The 14,572-nt window shown below is 45.0% G+C and overlaps 1 protein-coding gene across 4 annotated transcripts in view; it reads left to right on the top strand.

The window, feature by feature from the left end:
• LOC121917522 (sodium/calcium exchanger 2-like) overlaps positions 1 to 14,242 on the top strand; it is a 71,512-nt gene extending 57,270 nt beyond the window's left edge. Inside the window, exons 3-10 of one of the 4 annotated variants that reach the window (XM_042443563.1) lie at positions 1,289 to 1,392; positions 3,040 to 3,057; positions 6,552 to 6,676; positions 7,029 to 7,128; positions 8,861 to 9,136; positions 9,666 to 11,265; positions 12,030 to 12,237; positions 13,702 to 14,242. In XM_042443563.1, coding sequence (XP_042299497.1) covers positions 1,289 to 1,392; positions 3,040 to 3,057; positions 6,552 to 6,676; positions 7,029 to 7,128; positions 8,861 to 9,136; positions 9,666 to 10,042 — 1,000 coding nt within the window. In that variant the 3' untranslated portion in view covers positions 10,043 to 11,265; positions 12,030 to 12,237; positions 13,702 to 14,242. Of the gene's footprint in view, positions 1 to 1,288; positions 1,393 to 3,039; positions 3,058 to 6,551; positions 6,677 to 7,028; positions 7,129 to 8,860; positions 9,137 to 9,665; positions 11,266 to 12,029 lie in introns of all 4 variants that reach the window. The other 3 variants (XM_042443564.1, XM_042443562.1, XM_042443561.1) reach the window with 3 other exon arrangements.
• The last annotated feature ends 330 nt before the right edge of the window (positions 14,243 to 14,572 follow it).

Here is a 14,572-nt window from a genome sequence, read left to right as displayed (position 1 = left end):
AATCTTCCTGGCATCCAATATCCTTTGCCTTTGCCTTCCTTCCATCTCACTTGGTTGACGCCTGCAGCTCCTGCGTTTCTGATGCCGTCACTTTCCTCCATCTGCTGGGCCAGGATAGAGAGAGCGGAGGAGCAGCCAGGAAGGCACCCTGCCACTCCGCATCCCTTCTGGGACATGCTTCCCCTAATCTAGCTGCCAACAGACTCTTCACCCGCCAGAGAAACACCTCCTGCTCTTTGGAACATGTTGGGAGAAGGAGGATGTGAAACCCAGAGATATGTGGTCTGATGAGTACATTTCAGCTCTGCGAGGCACGCGGTCGAAAATCCCTTCCCATGATTTGAATGCGGAAGGAATTTTCCAAATGTGGATCTTGAGATTCCAACGTGTTTTTACTTTAAGCTTTGGTCGCCACAAGAGTGACTGCACTGCGGAAACGTTTGACACGGCTTTCACTCCCATGGCTCAAGGCTGTGGAGTCCTGGGATTGCAGGATTCCATAGCCCAAGGGCCATGCACATTGGTGTTTAAAAAATGCAAGTCTGAAATGTGATGCATAGGGTTCACCCTGAAATGGGATGCTTAACCAGATAGGTCTTCGATTGGATCCTGGCTGAATTGTTTCGTTTGGAGAGATGATCTGAGTATGGCCTGCACCTTCCATTGTGGTATCTGATAGTAAATACTGGGCATGTATTTTCACGCTCAGCACTGTTGCTTTTGTTGTCCAACAGGTTCAAAAGCACCCCGAATGAGCATAGCATTCATCCACATTAGGACAGTGGTCCCAAAACTGTGCTCTTTAAGACATTTTGGACTTCAGCTCCAAGAACCCCAGACTATTAGTCAACATGGCCGAGGCTTCTGGGAATGGAAGTTCAAAGTCTCTTAAAGGGCACAGTTTGGGGACCACTGCATTAGGATGTCTGCTTCCACACCAGTATTGCTATCGTCATCATCATCATCCATCATTCATCATCTCCATTACCAGCACCAGCACCATAATCATCATTGTTTTCTCAGAACTGGAACTCAAGCCAGATTAGAAAGACCGAAAGACACAAAATTAAAAGCACTTACAAAGACTTAAATAAATTTCATTACATCCCAGAAGGAACTAACAAGCAACAATTCGTATAACAAGTGGCTTTTGTAGGGTTAAAGTGATGTATTTGGGACTTCACAATGAGTTACTTTTAAAATGTTACTTTAAAAAACCCAGAACCCTTTCCTAGCTATGAAAGACCTTTAATGCTCTTCCTTTCCCTGTTTCTCTTCTCCTGGGCAGGAAATCCCTTTATGTGAAAATTGTAGATGTGGAAGAATATGAGAAGAAGGACAGTTTTTTCATAGAGCTGGGGCAGCCACGCTGGTTGAAACGGGGCATCTCAGGTAAGTGGAAAGAAAAACAACTGTTTTGCAAGGGGGCAACAGAAGACTCAGGCACAGGCTTCACACTGTCTTCTGGGAATCTCAGGAGTTGCTCAGAGGTTCATCACAGGAGAGGATCAATAATGATAAAGGAGTGTTCCTGGAAGCCGGTTCACACAGCAGCACCATCATTAAAGCTTCTTTCTAGTAGTACTTTCTGTGAGGATGCTTCGTATGACTATTATCAAGTGGTAAAAATGTAGCTTTGCAAGACCCAGGATCCTTTGCAATACACAGTGGTTTTGTGGTGGACAGGTCAATGGTATGAAACCTGACTCAGTCATGGTTGGAAACTTGGAAGAGTTACCTTTTTTGACTGCAGTTCCCAGAATCCTCCAATGCTATCTGTAGGATTATGGGTCTGGCAATCCAAAAAGGCAGGTTTGTTGACCTCTGCTTAGAGGAGTAGTCCCATTGGAATCAATGGAACTGGTGGTCAAGACTAACTCAGGTCCCATTGATTTTGATGGTCCTCCCTCCTAAGTATGATTAAGGTTGCATCTACACTGCAGAATTAATGCAGTTGGACACTGTTTTAACTTTCTTTTCTCTGAAGATGCCAGCCACAGATACTGGCAAAACATCAGGAATAAACTCTTCTGGAACATGGCCACAGAGCCCGAAAAACCCACAAAAAACTATGGATGCCGGCCATGAAAGCCTTGGACTTCACACTGTTTTAACTGCCATGGCTCCTTCCTGTGGGATTTTGGGATTTGCGCTTTGTTGTGGCACAAGTGCCCTCTGACAGAGAAGGCTAAATAGCTCACAAAACTACAAATCCCAGAATTCCATAGCATGGCAGTTAAAGCAGTGTCAAAACTGCATTAATTCTTCAGTTTATATGCAGCCTAAGTCAGGAATTCAGCACAGTATGGAAAGAAAGTGGTGCAAGTTACTGAAGGCAGATGATCTGAAGTGAGGACAGAGGTGACTATGGTTCCTCTGCCACTTGTAGCTGAGCAGGAGAGGATCTGTGGTGGGGCTGCTTCTGTTGCAATGATAAAATCCCAATGTTAAGGCTTCAGGAAATGCATCAGTCCCTTTCCCCAGTACTGTTCAGCATGACCTCCAGTTGCATTCTATTCATGACCATGTTTGCATTGGAGAACCTTCTGCCACTGGTCTTCAAGCACATATGTGGACAGCATATTGTCATTTAAAACACTGAGTGGACTATATATTTATGCAAGTTGGCTGGAGAAGCATGTGGATGTCTGTTTTATTACACGGAGCCGAGATTGGAAAAGTGACTTTTGGGGACGAGAGTTCACAGTGCCAGGATGCAATGACTGGGTATGTACCCAGGCTGGGCCTAACAGTAGCTACACAGCCAGCCGCTGCCCTGAGCTACTGTTAGGGCCAGCCCTGGAAGACACCCAGTCATTGCATCCTGGCACTGTCCCCGAAGGAGTCTAGCAATTCCTTAGAAGCTGAGGGTGCTTTGAGCCAGAGGTCCCTGCTGAATTGCCTTTGATGGCAGGTCCCCACAGCCATTCCATCCCCCCTTTTCTCCTCCCTTAGATCATGAATCTTTCTGTCTCTGTATTGACAAAGCTGCATAATCTCTCTGTCTTTCTTTCCCTCTCTTTGTCTCCTTGACTGCAGCCCTCTTGCTCAATCAAGGTAAGCTTTTGACACCCCTTATCTTCCTTTTCTAACCTGCTCTGCGTGTCCCACTCCATCCATCCCCACTGGATTTCTTGCAGGCGCATATAAATCTCATCAGACATCATGAGATTCCTTGACACCACTCACCGCCACTAATAATGCTCTGCTTACAGCCTGGAATTGCTTCTCGCAATATGTTCATTTCGTTCTGTGTCTAAGTGCTTGGTATTTATTAGGCTCTTGTATAGCTCCAGGACAAGGGAAATCAATGTCCCCCCAAAGCTAGATGTCCCTGGATTACAATTACCATCATTCCTTACCATTGGTTACACTGGATGGGGATGTTGGGAACTGGAGCCAAGCAACCTTCTCTATCCCTCTTACAGAGGGATGCCAAATGTAACTGATAATGGCCTTCTGGGCAGTTTACTCAGAGGTAAATCTCACTTCAGCAGGGTTTACTCTCATGGAAGTGAGAACAGGAATGCAGCCTGAATCAAGGTTTAAGACGCAGGTTTGTAGGATTGGAAATTTTCCTAAGAGGCTTCTTTTCCTGTCTAATGTACAATTATCAAGTATTTAGTTTGTACTTTGCAAAAATGGTAAGAAGATGAAATCAAGCCTCGAACCTTCGATGAATATACAGTAGTATGGGATTTTGCTCAGTTTGTGGTATATGGCAAAGTTGTTTGAAATTTTGGATTCAGTCCTGTTAGTGCAGGAAGGGGAAAAAAAACAGGCAGAGATGCAGCAGCTGTGAAGGATGCCCCAAACCCAATACCCTCAGCTTGGAAAAGTTACTTTTTTGGACTGTGACTTAAAGACTCTCCCCAGCTGGCATGGGCAAGATTCATGGGGCTATTTTGGGAGCCGTGGTCCAAAAGATTACTTTCCTAAGGTCTGCCCATACCTATGCATCACATTGATTGTTCCCAATCATGTACAACTTCATGCACATGTCAAAAGCATACTGTGCTACATCCAATCAAATGATCCATTTGGTCCAGTTTTCATTCCATTTTCAGGTATAGCCAACAAAGTGCCTCTAGAATCTCCCAGGAAGGATACGAAAGATGTGGCAGTTTGCCTTGTTTGATTGGCATTCAAAGATATATTGCCTCTGAACATGGAAGTTCCAGCCGTAACAAACAGTTATAGACCTCTCCTCCCGAGGAATTTCTAGTCCTAATATCTTTCCTAGTGGAAGGGATGGGTTACGGCACAACCTCCAACATTTCCCAGATGAAAACTGGGACACTTGTGGCCAAGCAACATCAGAGTGAGATCAAGATGGCAAAATTTAATAGGGAGAAGACACAAGTTAGGAGAGCTGTAGCAGTTTGCTTTTAAATAAATAAATAAATAAATATATTATTTTTATACCACCCTTCCATAGATCAGGGCGGTTCACAGCAAATATCAATAAAACAATTAAGAATACATAAAAACAAATGTTGAGCCATTTGCCCAGTGCCAAAATGGATGCAAATGTATTGATTGTTTTCACCAGGAAAAAGTTGGTAGGACTTTGTAGGGAACGAAAAAGCTTTGGGGAAAATTAGGGACATCTCTTTCTTTCACACACACACACACACACACAGAACATATGTATTTTCTTCACACCTCCTTGCAGGAGTGCTGGAAAGAAACACATCTCTCATGGAAACGATGTCTTAAAACAATAGGCCTTCCCTCCAGGAATGGAGCCAAATTCCCCTTATCCCCAAATGCTCCTAGCTAGACAGGAGGAGCAAAAGGGAGCTGAGCCCCATGGGCTCTGCAAGCAGATGAAGTACAGCCTTCGATGAAACATCTGTGTCAAGGCGCAGGAGTGCCATGCGTGGGCGGGGGAATGCCACAGGAGAGCGAGTGTGCGTGGGAGAAAGTGTGTGCTAGCAGCATAGGCACATTAGCCATGTGCGGGGGAAGAGATGGAATGTGTGGGAGAAAACCTATGCGGTTTTGGAAGAGGCTGAGATGGCAAAGGGGTGGCTCGAAAGACAGAGGCAATTCTCACCTGTGTGAAAGTGTTCTCGGTGTGCTGGGGGTCAAACAACCTGCGTCTGGGGAGAGGACTAGCAGGGAGATTGGGATGAAATGGTTGGGAGGGTCAAGAGGGAGGTCTGGAGAAGGCAGACTTCTTTTGCAAAGACTGTGGGTCTAAAGATGCAAGTATCCAGCAAAGGTGTGTGTGTGTGAGAGAGAGAGCAAGAATGAGAGACATCCAGACAGAGAGAAGGATGGAGAAACCACCACCAGAGCATCCTTGCATTTCCCCAGAAGCTGCATTCACGGATCTGGCATTATGCTTGCATTGTGTTAAGTCTGCACTCCCGTAGTTACATAGTGGTTGCACTGCACCACCCTTCTGCTGATAAGCAGCATTGTGCAACCATCTGTGCATTTGCCAATGTGCCTGCTGATGGTCTTGTTGTGTAATTGGGAACGCACAGTGGGCGTTTCTGCAATCTCGGGGAAGAAATTGGTAAAACCGAATGCACTGGCAAATAGTTGATCCTCGTCGATAAATGGTAATGGCATTGATGGAATCCTTTTTTAAAAAAGTTATAGGAAACGACAATAATGGTTAGTAAAGTGAAAGGCAGTAAGCAGGGAGACTACATTACTGGTGGATTGATTCAGTCAATGAATCCACAGCCCTGAGTTTGCAAGACCTGAGCAGTATAGTTGATGAGAAGGGATCTTGGGGGTCTCCCATCCCCAGCTGCCATGTCAAATAACACAATGATAAAATGGAACAGAAAAGCAATGAGCAACGTCCAAAGTATGACCACCTCAGCTTAGTTGTTTTTGCTTTAGTGAGAATTCAGGCCTCATTTGCTCTAAGACCTATTTATTTGTCTTTTTAGCAGTCCATGGTGTCAGTCTATAGAACTCCAGGAGTTGGTTTTCTTCCTATCAGCTTTCTTTACTGTACAGCTTTCACAATCATGTATAGAAATCAGAAATACTATGCCTTTTTGAGTCTTAGTCTTCTTAACTACTGCCTCTGTTTTGGTTAAAACTCCCCCCTAGTTATGTTTCTAGAAGGACAATAGACTTGAGGCTGTAGTCCATGGTTAAGACAACGTGCAACTCCTATTCCCATGGATTAATCCATTTCCTCTTCAACAATGGAATTTCCGCAGAGATGCACATGATTAAACTTGCAAATTAGGTCCATGTTTATCTTCCCAGTGACCAATCCAAAATGAAGCATGCTGCATGCAAGATATGTAGGTGAAGAAAATCACATAGATGTCTTTCACCATTTGAACGAGTGGATGGTCCTTGCGGTCTCTTCCAACTCTATGATTCTATGATTCTATTCTATAGATTCTAGTCTACATCCCACCCCAAACATATGTGTATTTGAAGGGGAAAGTCTGGCCTGCATGTGCCAGGGGAAAAGGGCTGTTTATCTGTGAAATCCCATGCAAAAATAGATTAGTTTTAAAGGTGTTGCAGTGTTCTTTGTTGTCATTCATGCTGTGTTTTCCCTAAACCAGTAGATGCTGACAAAAAACTCTCTGCCGAAGAGGAGGAGGCCCGGCGGATTGCTGAGATGGGAAAGCCCATCCTTGGGGAAAACTCCCGCCTTGAAGTCATCATTGAGGAATCCTATGATTTCAAGGTAAGAAGAGAAGCATTCAGATTCACAGGGCTCCTTCTATCCCAACCCTGAAATTCATGCGGTTGACATAAATTGCCAGGCACACACACAAACACACACAATGGCAAGGAGCAGAAGGTGCCAGCACTGTGCAACAACCGATGGAACAGGGGACCAGAGCCAAGTCTAGCCATATTCCTGCTATTTTGGAGGGGTGGAATGAGGGTGCTGTTATTTTTCCATGTCTCCGGAGAGTGAGAGCAGCAACCCTGGTTAGGTAAATATTTTACTAGGGAAAATTCATGACTTCTGCCTTTTGCGTAGCATGTGCAGCAACCTCAGTTATGTATCTCTGTTGCTCCCTCTTCTGCAGAACACAGTGGACAAGCTGATCAAGAAGACAAACCTGGCCCTGGTGATTGGCACCCATTCCTGGAGGGAGCAGTTCCTTGAAGCCATCACCGTGAGCGCAGGTACGTGATCCTCACGCAAAGTAATCTGGGCATCTCAAGAAAGGTCTGACCTTATGATCCATCATTGGCATAAATTCTGGGAGCTGTCATCCAAAAAGGATCCCCTTCCTTGATGCAGTCCACAAAATTGGGGACCGGGCTGAAGGAAAAGCAGCTGAACAATAGAGTGGTGCTTGGGGAGTTCTTTACTGACACAAGCACACGCACACAAACACGCCACTTTACTTTGCAGCTATTCCTCCGTCATGTCTTCTGTCTAGAGCACTTGATATGTTTGGTAAGTGCTTTGCAGCAGCGATGAATTTTCACAACAGTCCTACCCACACAGAGGCGGTTCAGTCCTTGTCTTCGGCTGAAATTTTGCATCGGAAGGATAAGTGGTTTTGGAGAGCTACAGCCATCTATAGACTCCGGCTTTGCGCCATTCTGCAGTTTCCCCAGTGTTTTGCCAGGTGCATCCCAGTCCAGCTGCACAAGGGGAAGAGAGAGCAAATCCACATTTTAATACAACCCTCCTTCTAATGAGCTGCTATGGGGAAAAATAGGATGAAGAGTTGGCTGAATAATAATGTCCTTCATTCCTAATTTGAAGCACTTAAGTCTTTTGTAGCTTGGTGCGGTATCCAGCTTGGTCTGTCACAGCACTCTGGTGTCTCATCATACTACAGATCCCAGGATTCTGCAAGATAGAGTCTTGGCCATTAAAGTGGTGTCAAACTGCTTTATTTCTGCAGTGTGGTTACACTCCTTGAATCAAAAGGCTATTGAAAAGGCAAGGGGTAAATGAATTGATGGTGATGATGATGATCCCCTAACACATACTTTTCATTGCAGCTTGGTGATCCTTTATCAGTTGGAAAAAAGAGGCTAATGTTGGCCATAGATCTTTCATGTATCATGTGCTATGGCAGCTGCACCCTCTGCTGGCCAGACTCCCAAATGTTAGAAGTTCGGTCCCATTTTGAGTGCCCTCCTCTCCCCATTTTATTTGCAAAAAATAGGAACTTTTTATATTATTATTATTATTATTATTATTTACCTACCTCTCCCCATGGATCTATGGGGGAACAACAAGAATTAACAGATGCACCGCATCCGTTAAAACACATCAGTTCAAATACACATCATTTTAAAAGGACCAATGAGGCAACTGTTCTAATACAGGTTTTCTCCTCTCTCTTCTTAATGTCTGATGAAGAGTTCTGTGAAGCTCAAAAGCTTGCATGCACTCTTTCTTTTTGCACTCTCTTTTCCTACTCCTTCCCTAGCAAGACAAAGACTTCTATGATTCTATGACTGCTCCCTCCTTTCTGTCTTTCTACTGGCAAGAGAAAGGTTTGCTACTCCAAGTTGTCACCCGCCAACTGTGAGGCATCTGAGATGCATCTGAGAAAGTAGACTGAAGTATATTAAAGCTCATTCTGCCAATTTCTTTCTTTCAGATAGTCTCAAGGGTGCTACAAGATCTCTCTGCGTACTGATTCTGCAGACTAACACGGCTATGTCTTTGTATTTTAGTATGTGTTTCTGTGGGCTTTTGTGTATCTCTGTGTGTGGGTTACTATCCCTGAAAGCTCATGCTAAAATAAACCAGTTACAGGGAATCTAGTTAAGAAAGCCTCTTTCAATGTAGCTTTTTCTTTACAAACTCTTTTTATCACTGCCCAGCCCTTGTTTTCCTCCTTCTCTAACCCAGACTCACATCTCTAACCTAGACTTGTCCCTTTCCTAGGCGACGAGGAGGATGAAGAAGACGGCCGCGAGGAGCGGCTTCCGTCCTGCTTTGACTACGTCATGCACTTCCTGACCGTCTTCTGGAAGGTCCTGTTTGCCTGTGTGCCACCCACCGAATACTGGAATGGCTGGGCCTGCTTCAGCGTCAGCATCCTGGTCATTGGGATGCTGACCGCCCTCATCGGAGACTTGGCCTCTCACTTTGGCTGCACTGTCGGCCTCAAGGACTCTGTCAACGCCGTTGTCTTTGTGGCCTTGGGCACCTCCATTCCAGGTATTAGAAACCTCCCAGAACAGTATAGCTCAGATGTTGGAAAGCGCCTTTTAAAAAAAAGAACAGTACAGACCAATCCCCTGTAAATGTTTCATTTACTCACTGTTTCATTTACTTGCATCTGGGGGTGGAAATCTCTCTGGACATCTGGAGGTCCTCCAGTATGACCCTATGGTCAGCTTCCAGCAGAAATACAGTCTTTGCCATTATCTGTAGTTTTCGCTATCTGCAGTAAGTCTGGAAACATGTCCTCCACAGATATGAGGGTCGGACCCAGGGAATGTGAAGTTAGCAAATAGAAGAGTTCTAGGTGTGAACAATTTTCAGTGTTTCCCTCTCTGAAATGCTGGAAATATGGGGGCTAAAGGGAAATGTCACTTTGGGGAGCAGAATTCTTATTTGGGGTCAAGGCCCTCATTTTTCCCTACCACTCCCCCCCCCCCCCCGCCCCCCCCCCCGGGACCCTTTTTTTCCCCCCAAGTTTTACTGCCTCTTCTCACATCTCCTCATGGCTCTCCTCTTTTCCCAGACACCTTCGCCAGCAAAGTGGCTGCCCTCCAGGACCAGTGCGCCGACGCTTCCATTGGCAACGTGACAGGAAGCAATGCGGTCAACGTCTTCCTGGGCCTGGGAGTGGCCTGGTCAGTGGCTGCCATTTACTGGGCCTTCCAAGGCAAAACATTTGAGGTGCAGACGGGCACCTTGGCCTTCTCCGTCACTCTCTTCACCATCTTCGCCTTCGTTTGCATCAGCGTCCTGATGTACCGCCGCCGGCCGCACATAGGCGGTGAGCTAGGGGGGCCCCGAACCGCCAAAATCCTCACCACTTGCCTCTTCATGGGCCTCTGGTTCCTCTACATCCTCTTTGCCAGCCTTGAAGCCTACTGCCACATCTCAGGCTTCTGAAGGAACCACCCACCCCAAGGTTTAGGCCAGGGCATGGGACAAAACTCTGGACCACAAGGGCGCCTTTGATGAAAAGACACTGCAGGCTGCATTCCTTCCTATCCCCCATCCTCAGCTTTCTGAGCATCCTTTCTTTACTTTTGAAACCTCCATATTTGTGAGACAAAGAATGCCCTCTCTCCAAACCCCAGGAGCAGAGGCTTCCTTTAATTTTGTTGCCCAGGAAAAGAAGATTGCACAATGGGTGGATAGACTTCATGAAGAAAGCCATTGCCCTGAGTTTGCAGGGACTGAGTAAGGCTGCTGCTGATGGACAGTCTTGGAGGTCTCTCATTCATAAGGTTGCCCTAAGTCTGAGCCAACTTGTCGATATCTGACAACAATCCTCCCCTTCCTAATTGTTATTGGTGTCTACTCCAGTGCTCCAACACTCTCGCACTCCAAACCGGAAGCCCTTCTTTTCTCTCCTCTCCTTTCATATCTGACTCTAGTAACAAGGACTGGCTACATTCCTGGGACCTCTCTCACACATAGGAACTAGTGTGCAAGCCAAGAGGGATGGACCAGGGTGTGTGTGCGTGTGCGTGTGTATGTGTGTACTGTCCTAACGCCCAATTGTTGCCCATCCTTACCAAATACCTTCTAACATGTCTGCTAAGGTGCCCTTTAATGGTTCTACTTTTCAACTGCACCTAGAACCACAGAATCAGAGGGAAAGAGAGGTTCTTTCCCTCCAATGTTTACTCAGAAGTGGGTCTCTTCTTTCTCTTGTTGATATAGGAGAGACATGTATTTGACGGCCTCCCAGAGTGGTACGCTTACATCAGCAGTGACGGAAGTTGTGCCATTTTCTTCTCTCTCTCTCTTTTACAATTTGACGTTTTCGATAGTCTTCTTGTGGTTTTAAAAACAACAGCAGGTTAACTGAACTGGGGTTACGCTAAGAGAAACCAGAGATGGGCTCCACTTTGCTCAAGCTCAATGCAACAAAAAGGAAGGGACTTTGAGCATAGCTCCCACCCCACTCCTAATTCTGTGGGTTTTTTGAAGGCGGGTGGATAGGCAGATGGAGGGACAAGGCAAAGCATTTCCAGGATTTCTTTTGTTTCTTTGTTTGTTTTGGTGAGGTTGTGCATATCAGCAGTGACTTGGGTCCAAACAACCATTTTAAGACGCTTTTGACTCCTGCTTTGCTCTCAGTGACAAAAGGTGTTAAATTAATGGTATGTATCCCTTGTTTAAGGAAGACAGCACCTTCCTCCTTTGATTTCCCCAGCATTAACATGGTGGCCTTTTTGCTCATTCCACACTAAACTTGTATTCAGAGACTACAGAGGTCAAAGCAGGGGGTTGGACTGCATCTCTTTGGATTACTAGTTGTCATCCTGGCTGGGGGAGTTTGGGGAGTTAGTGTCCAAAAACATAATATTTCCATGACCAGCATATGAGTGGATAATTTGGGAAGTTCTCACTTTGGCTGCATCTACACTGTAGAATTAATGCAGTTTGACACCGCTTTAACTGCCATGGCTCTATACTATGGAATTCTGAAATATGTAGTTTTGTGAGATACTTAGCCTTCTCTGTCAAGGGGCTCTGGTAGCATAACAAACTACAAATCCTAGGATTTTATACGATGGAGCCATGAGAGTTAAAGTGATGCCAAACTACATTAATTCTGAAGTGTGGCACCAATGTTCTTGACCCATCCTATACTGGGACTGGTGTCATAGATGTGGGAAGTAACACATGATCCAGCCAATCAAATACGACTTTTTACGTGGCATCTGGGATCCACTGGTCAAAAAGAAGACATTGTTCTGAAGCCAAAATGTAGGAATTGAGGCTACTACTTTGCTGAAAGAAATCCTCCTGGGGTGGTATTACATGATGGATGTCCACTTACAGCTACAGAACATGAGACTCCGAGAGAACACAGTTTTGCCATTGGTCATCTGATTCTTCTCTATCATTTTTTTCTTCCCAGGCAACCGAATTTCTCTTTGTCGAGTACCATTTTGTCTAACGTGTGTTAAAGTCAACTGCCGGGCATTATGATTCCGCATCCTAGTAGACCTTGTTTTCTACAAGCGAACAAGTCTCTATGAATGCCTGTGAGACCGAAACAATTGGACATTGATCTTCATTCAGAATATGTGTTGGAACCACTCTGTAGATACAGCCAATAGTATTCAGTAAGTACAGGAACAGGTAGTATAGTAACCTTATATCAGAAGAACACAGTGACCAAAGTGACCGAATGTCTTCTGGTCAGGGTTTGGTGGAGAAACAATGGAAGCCATCTTTTGCAAAGGAAGGATTATAATGAGTTGTCGAATGAACTGAAATTGTAGACATGTTCAGAGATGGCCTTGGCTTAGTTGTCCTTCTACGTGAAGGTTGCTTAACCGTGCAAAGATCATCTCCAAGCTCTGATTTCTGCACCCCAACTGCCCATCTTTCTGTAGCTGACAAACAGAAGAAGAGTGTGCCCACTTATTTAATAACCAGCACAGCACCTTTAAGAATTGTGTCCCAAATGGAAGCCCTGATCAGAAAACAATCTGCCAGGGAGACCATTTTGTCAAAAGATATTATGGATAAAGAGCCATGCCGTTTTCTTTCTTGTTTTATGCGAGTGCGCAGAGAAGACCCTTTTGAGAAGTGTCCTCCATAGATACAAATGTGGCATAATTCTGGGGCAGTGGTAGTTCCATGACAGAACCACACTTTTCCAGGTCCCATCTGATGTGGAGAAAGGCAGTGGAAGGCTGTTTATTTTGCACAGATCCAAGTTTCACATAGAGTCCATAGCAAGGCTACAACCCTTTTCCCCGTCTGGGATCACTTCAAATCATTAGGTGTTCGGTGGGGTGTTTTATACAAACCAGAGTGGAATGCATTGTAACAATGTTGTAGGGCTGGTTCATTTATTAGAAAGTACGAGTACAAGGAAGCCAACTGGACACAAGATTATCTCTTACCTTCTCTGTATCGTGATGCTTCCTCTCAATTTGGTTTGCCAGTTTCAGAGTTCAAAAATATTGACTACAACTGGATCCATCCATTTGCAAGGGCAACACCTAAAGTAGGAAAGGTGGACTTGTGGCTCAAGGGCCCAATCTGCTCCATGGGCATCTCTAGTCTAGCCCACAAAGCCATCTTGCCTGCTATGTTGGGATGGGTACCAAAACTCTTCCCACCTCTAGCCTAGAGAAATCTAGTTGAATAGTTTTGGAGGTATAGTGGGGCCTAAGTAAGACTTAATCCAGCCAGACCCATAGACAGAGCACCATGTTTTATGGGTCAGTCTTATAAAAATATTAATCAGCCCCAAGGTTTCAGGATGACCAGAACAGAGGAGCCTGGCCATATCTCATTCAAAGGCATCTAAGTCTAAGACGTTGCCTTGAAATGTGGTTATTTGCACAGGAGAGAAAACCAGCAGATAAGAGAGACTCAACTTGTACCTTGGAAAGTTCTTTTGGAAAATGACATAAAACCCAGAGTGAATTCACTTCCCCATTGCCATGGAAGCCATCAGCTTCCACTGAGAGAGGGAAACAGGAGGAAGAAAGCCATAAGGCATGTGGATGAATGGGTCTGAAGGCCATAGCAGCCACTGTGGTATTTGAAATAGTTTTCTCCTACATTTCCAGGGGAAGCTCTTGAGATGGGACGAATGTTTCCTTTGGACTGATCCCACACAAGGAGGTCCATCACTCCAGTCCTTTTGGTTCCCTCTCATCTTCTTGACGCAGCTGCAGATGCTGCCTTGCCTCCAAAGAAGATGGGGAACTCTTTGCACCAGAGGAATCTTCTCTCTCCCTTTCCAAACATGGGGCCAGGCTTGTCTCAGAGGAGCAAGATTGTGCATCCAAATAGCCCCATGATTTGGACTCCTTTTTATTTTAAAAATCACCTATCCTTCCTCATATCCCCATTTGACTTTCTTAAGAAACTCTAAAACGGGGGAGAACAATTTTCTAATGTATCCTAGAGACCAGATCTGGACTGCGGAAATGCTAAACCGGTCAAACGGTGGGTTGAGGTGGACTCCAAAGTGTTGTTTTTAATATCTGGTTTTCTTAACACTTCTTCCTCTTTGGCATATGATGGAAGATCACTTTCAAAGACTTTGTAGCTTCTTTCTGCTTGGCAGGGCAGGGGCACAAAAGAAAAAAAGAAATCTTTACCCAGCGGACGTCTCTTTTCTTGTTTTCTGGTACTTTTGCTCTTTCTACCGTTCAATTTTTTAAAAAATAATCATTGTGGTTCTCTCACTTGCTTCAGGTAGATTCTGTCTGTTTCGTCATTTTGCAGACAGCCACATGCCAACGGCCTTCTTTGCATGTTGCGTTCTAAGAGGAAATGGACAACTTCATGAATACATTTTATTTTGAACTGGGGAGAATTCCCCCTCCTCAAATTTCACTGAGTCTGGTTATTTTCAAGACCAACTTCTCTTTGGCTTTGTACCTTGGTCCCTCTTTGGATAGCATCCTCTGGGGTATATCCTGAGATCCCTCG

This window comes from Sceloporus undulatus, unplaced genomic scaffold (genome assembly GCF_019175285.1).
Source record: "Sceloporus undulatus isolate JIND9_A2432 ecotype Alabama unplaced genomic scaffold, SceUnd_v1.1 scaffold_23, whole genome shotgun sequence".
NCBI classification, from domain to species: domain Eukaryota; kingdom Metazoa; phylum Chordata; class Lepidosauria; order Squamata; family Phrynosomatidae; genus Sceloporus; species Sceloporus undulatus.
This window is presented reverse-complemented; position numbering and strand designations above follow the sequence as displayed.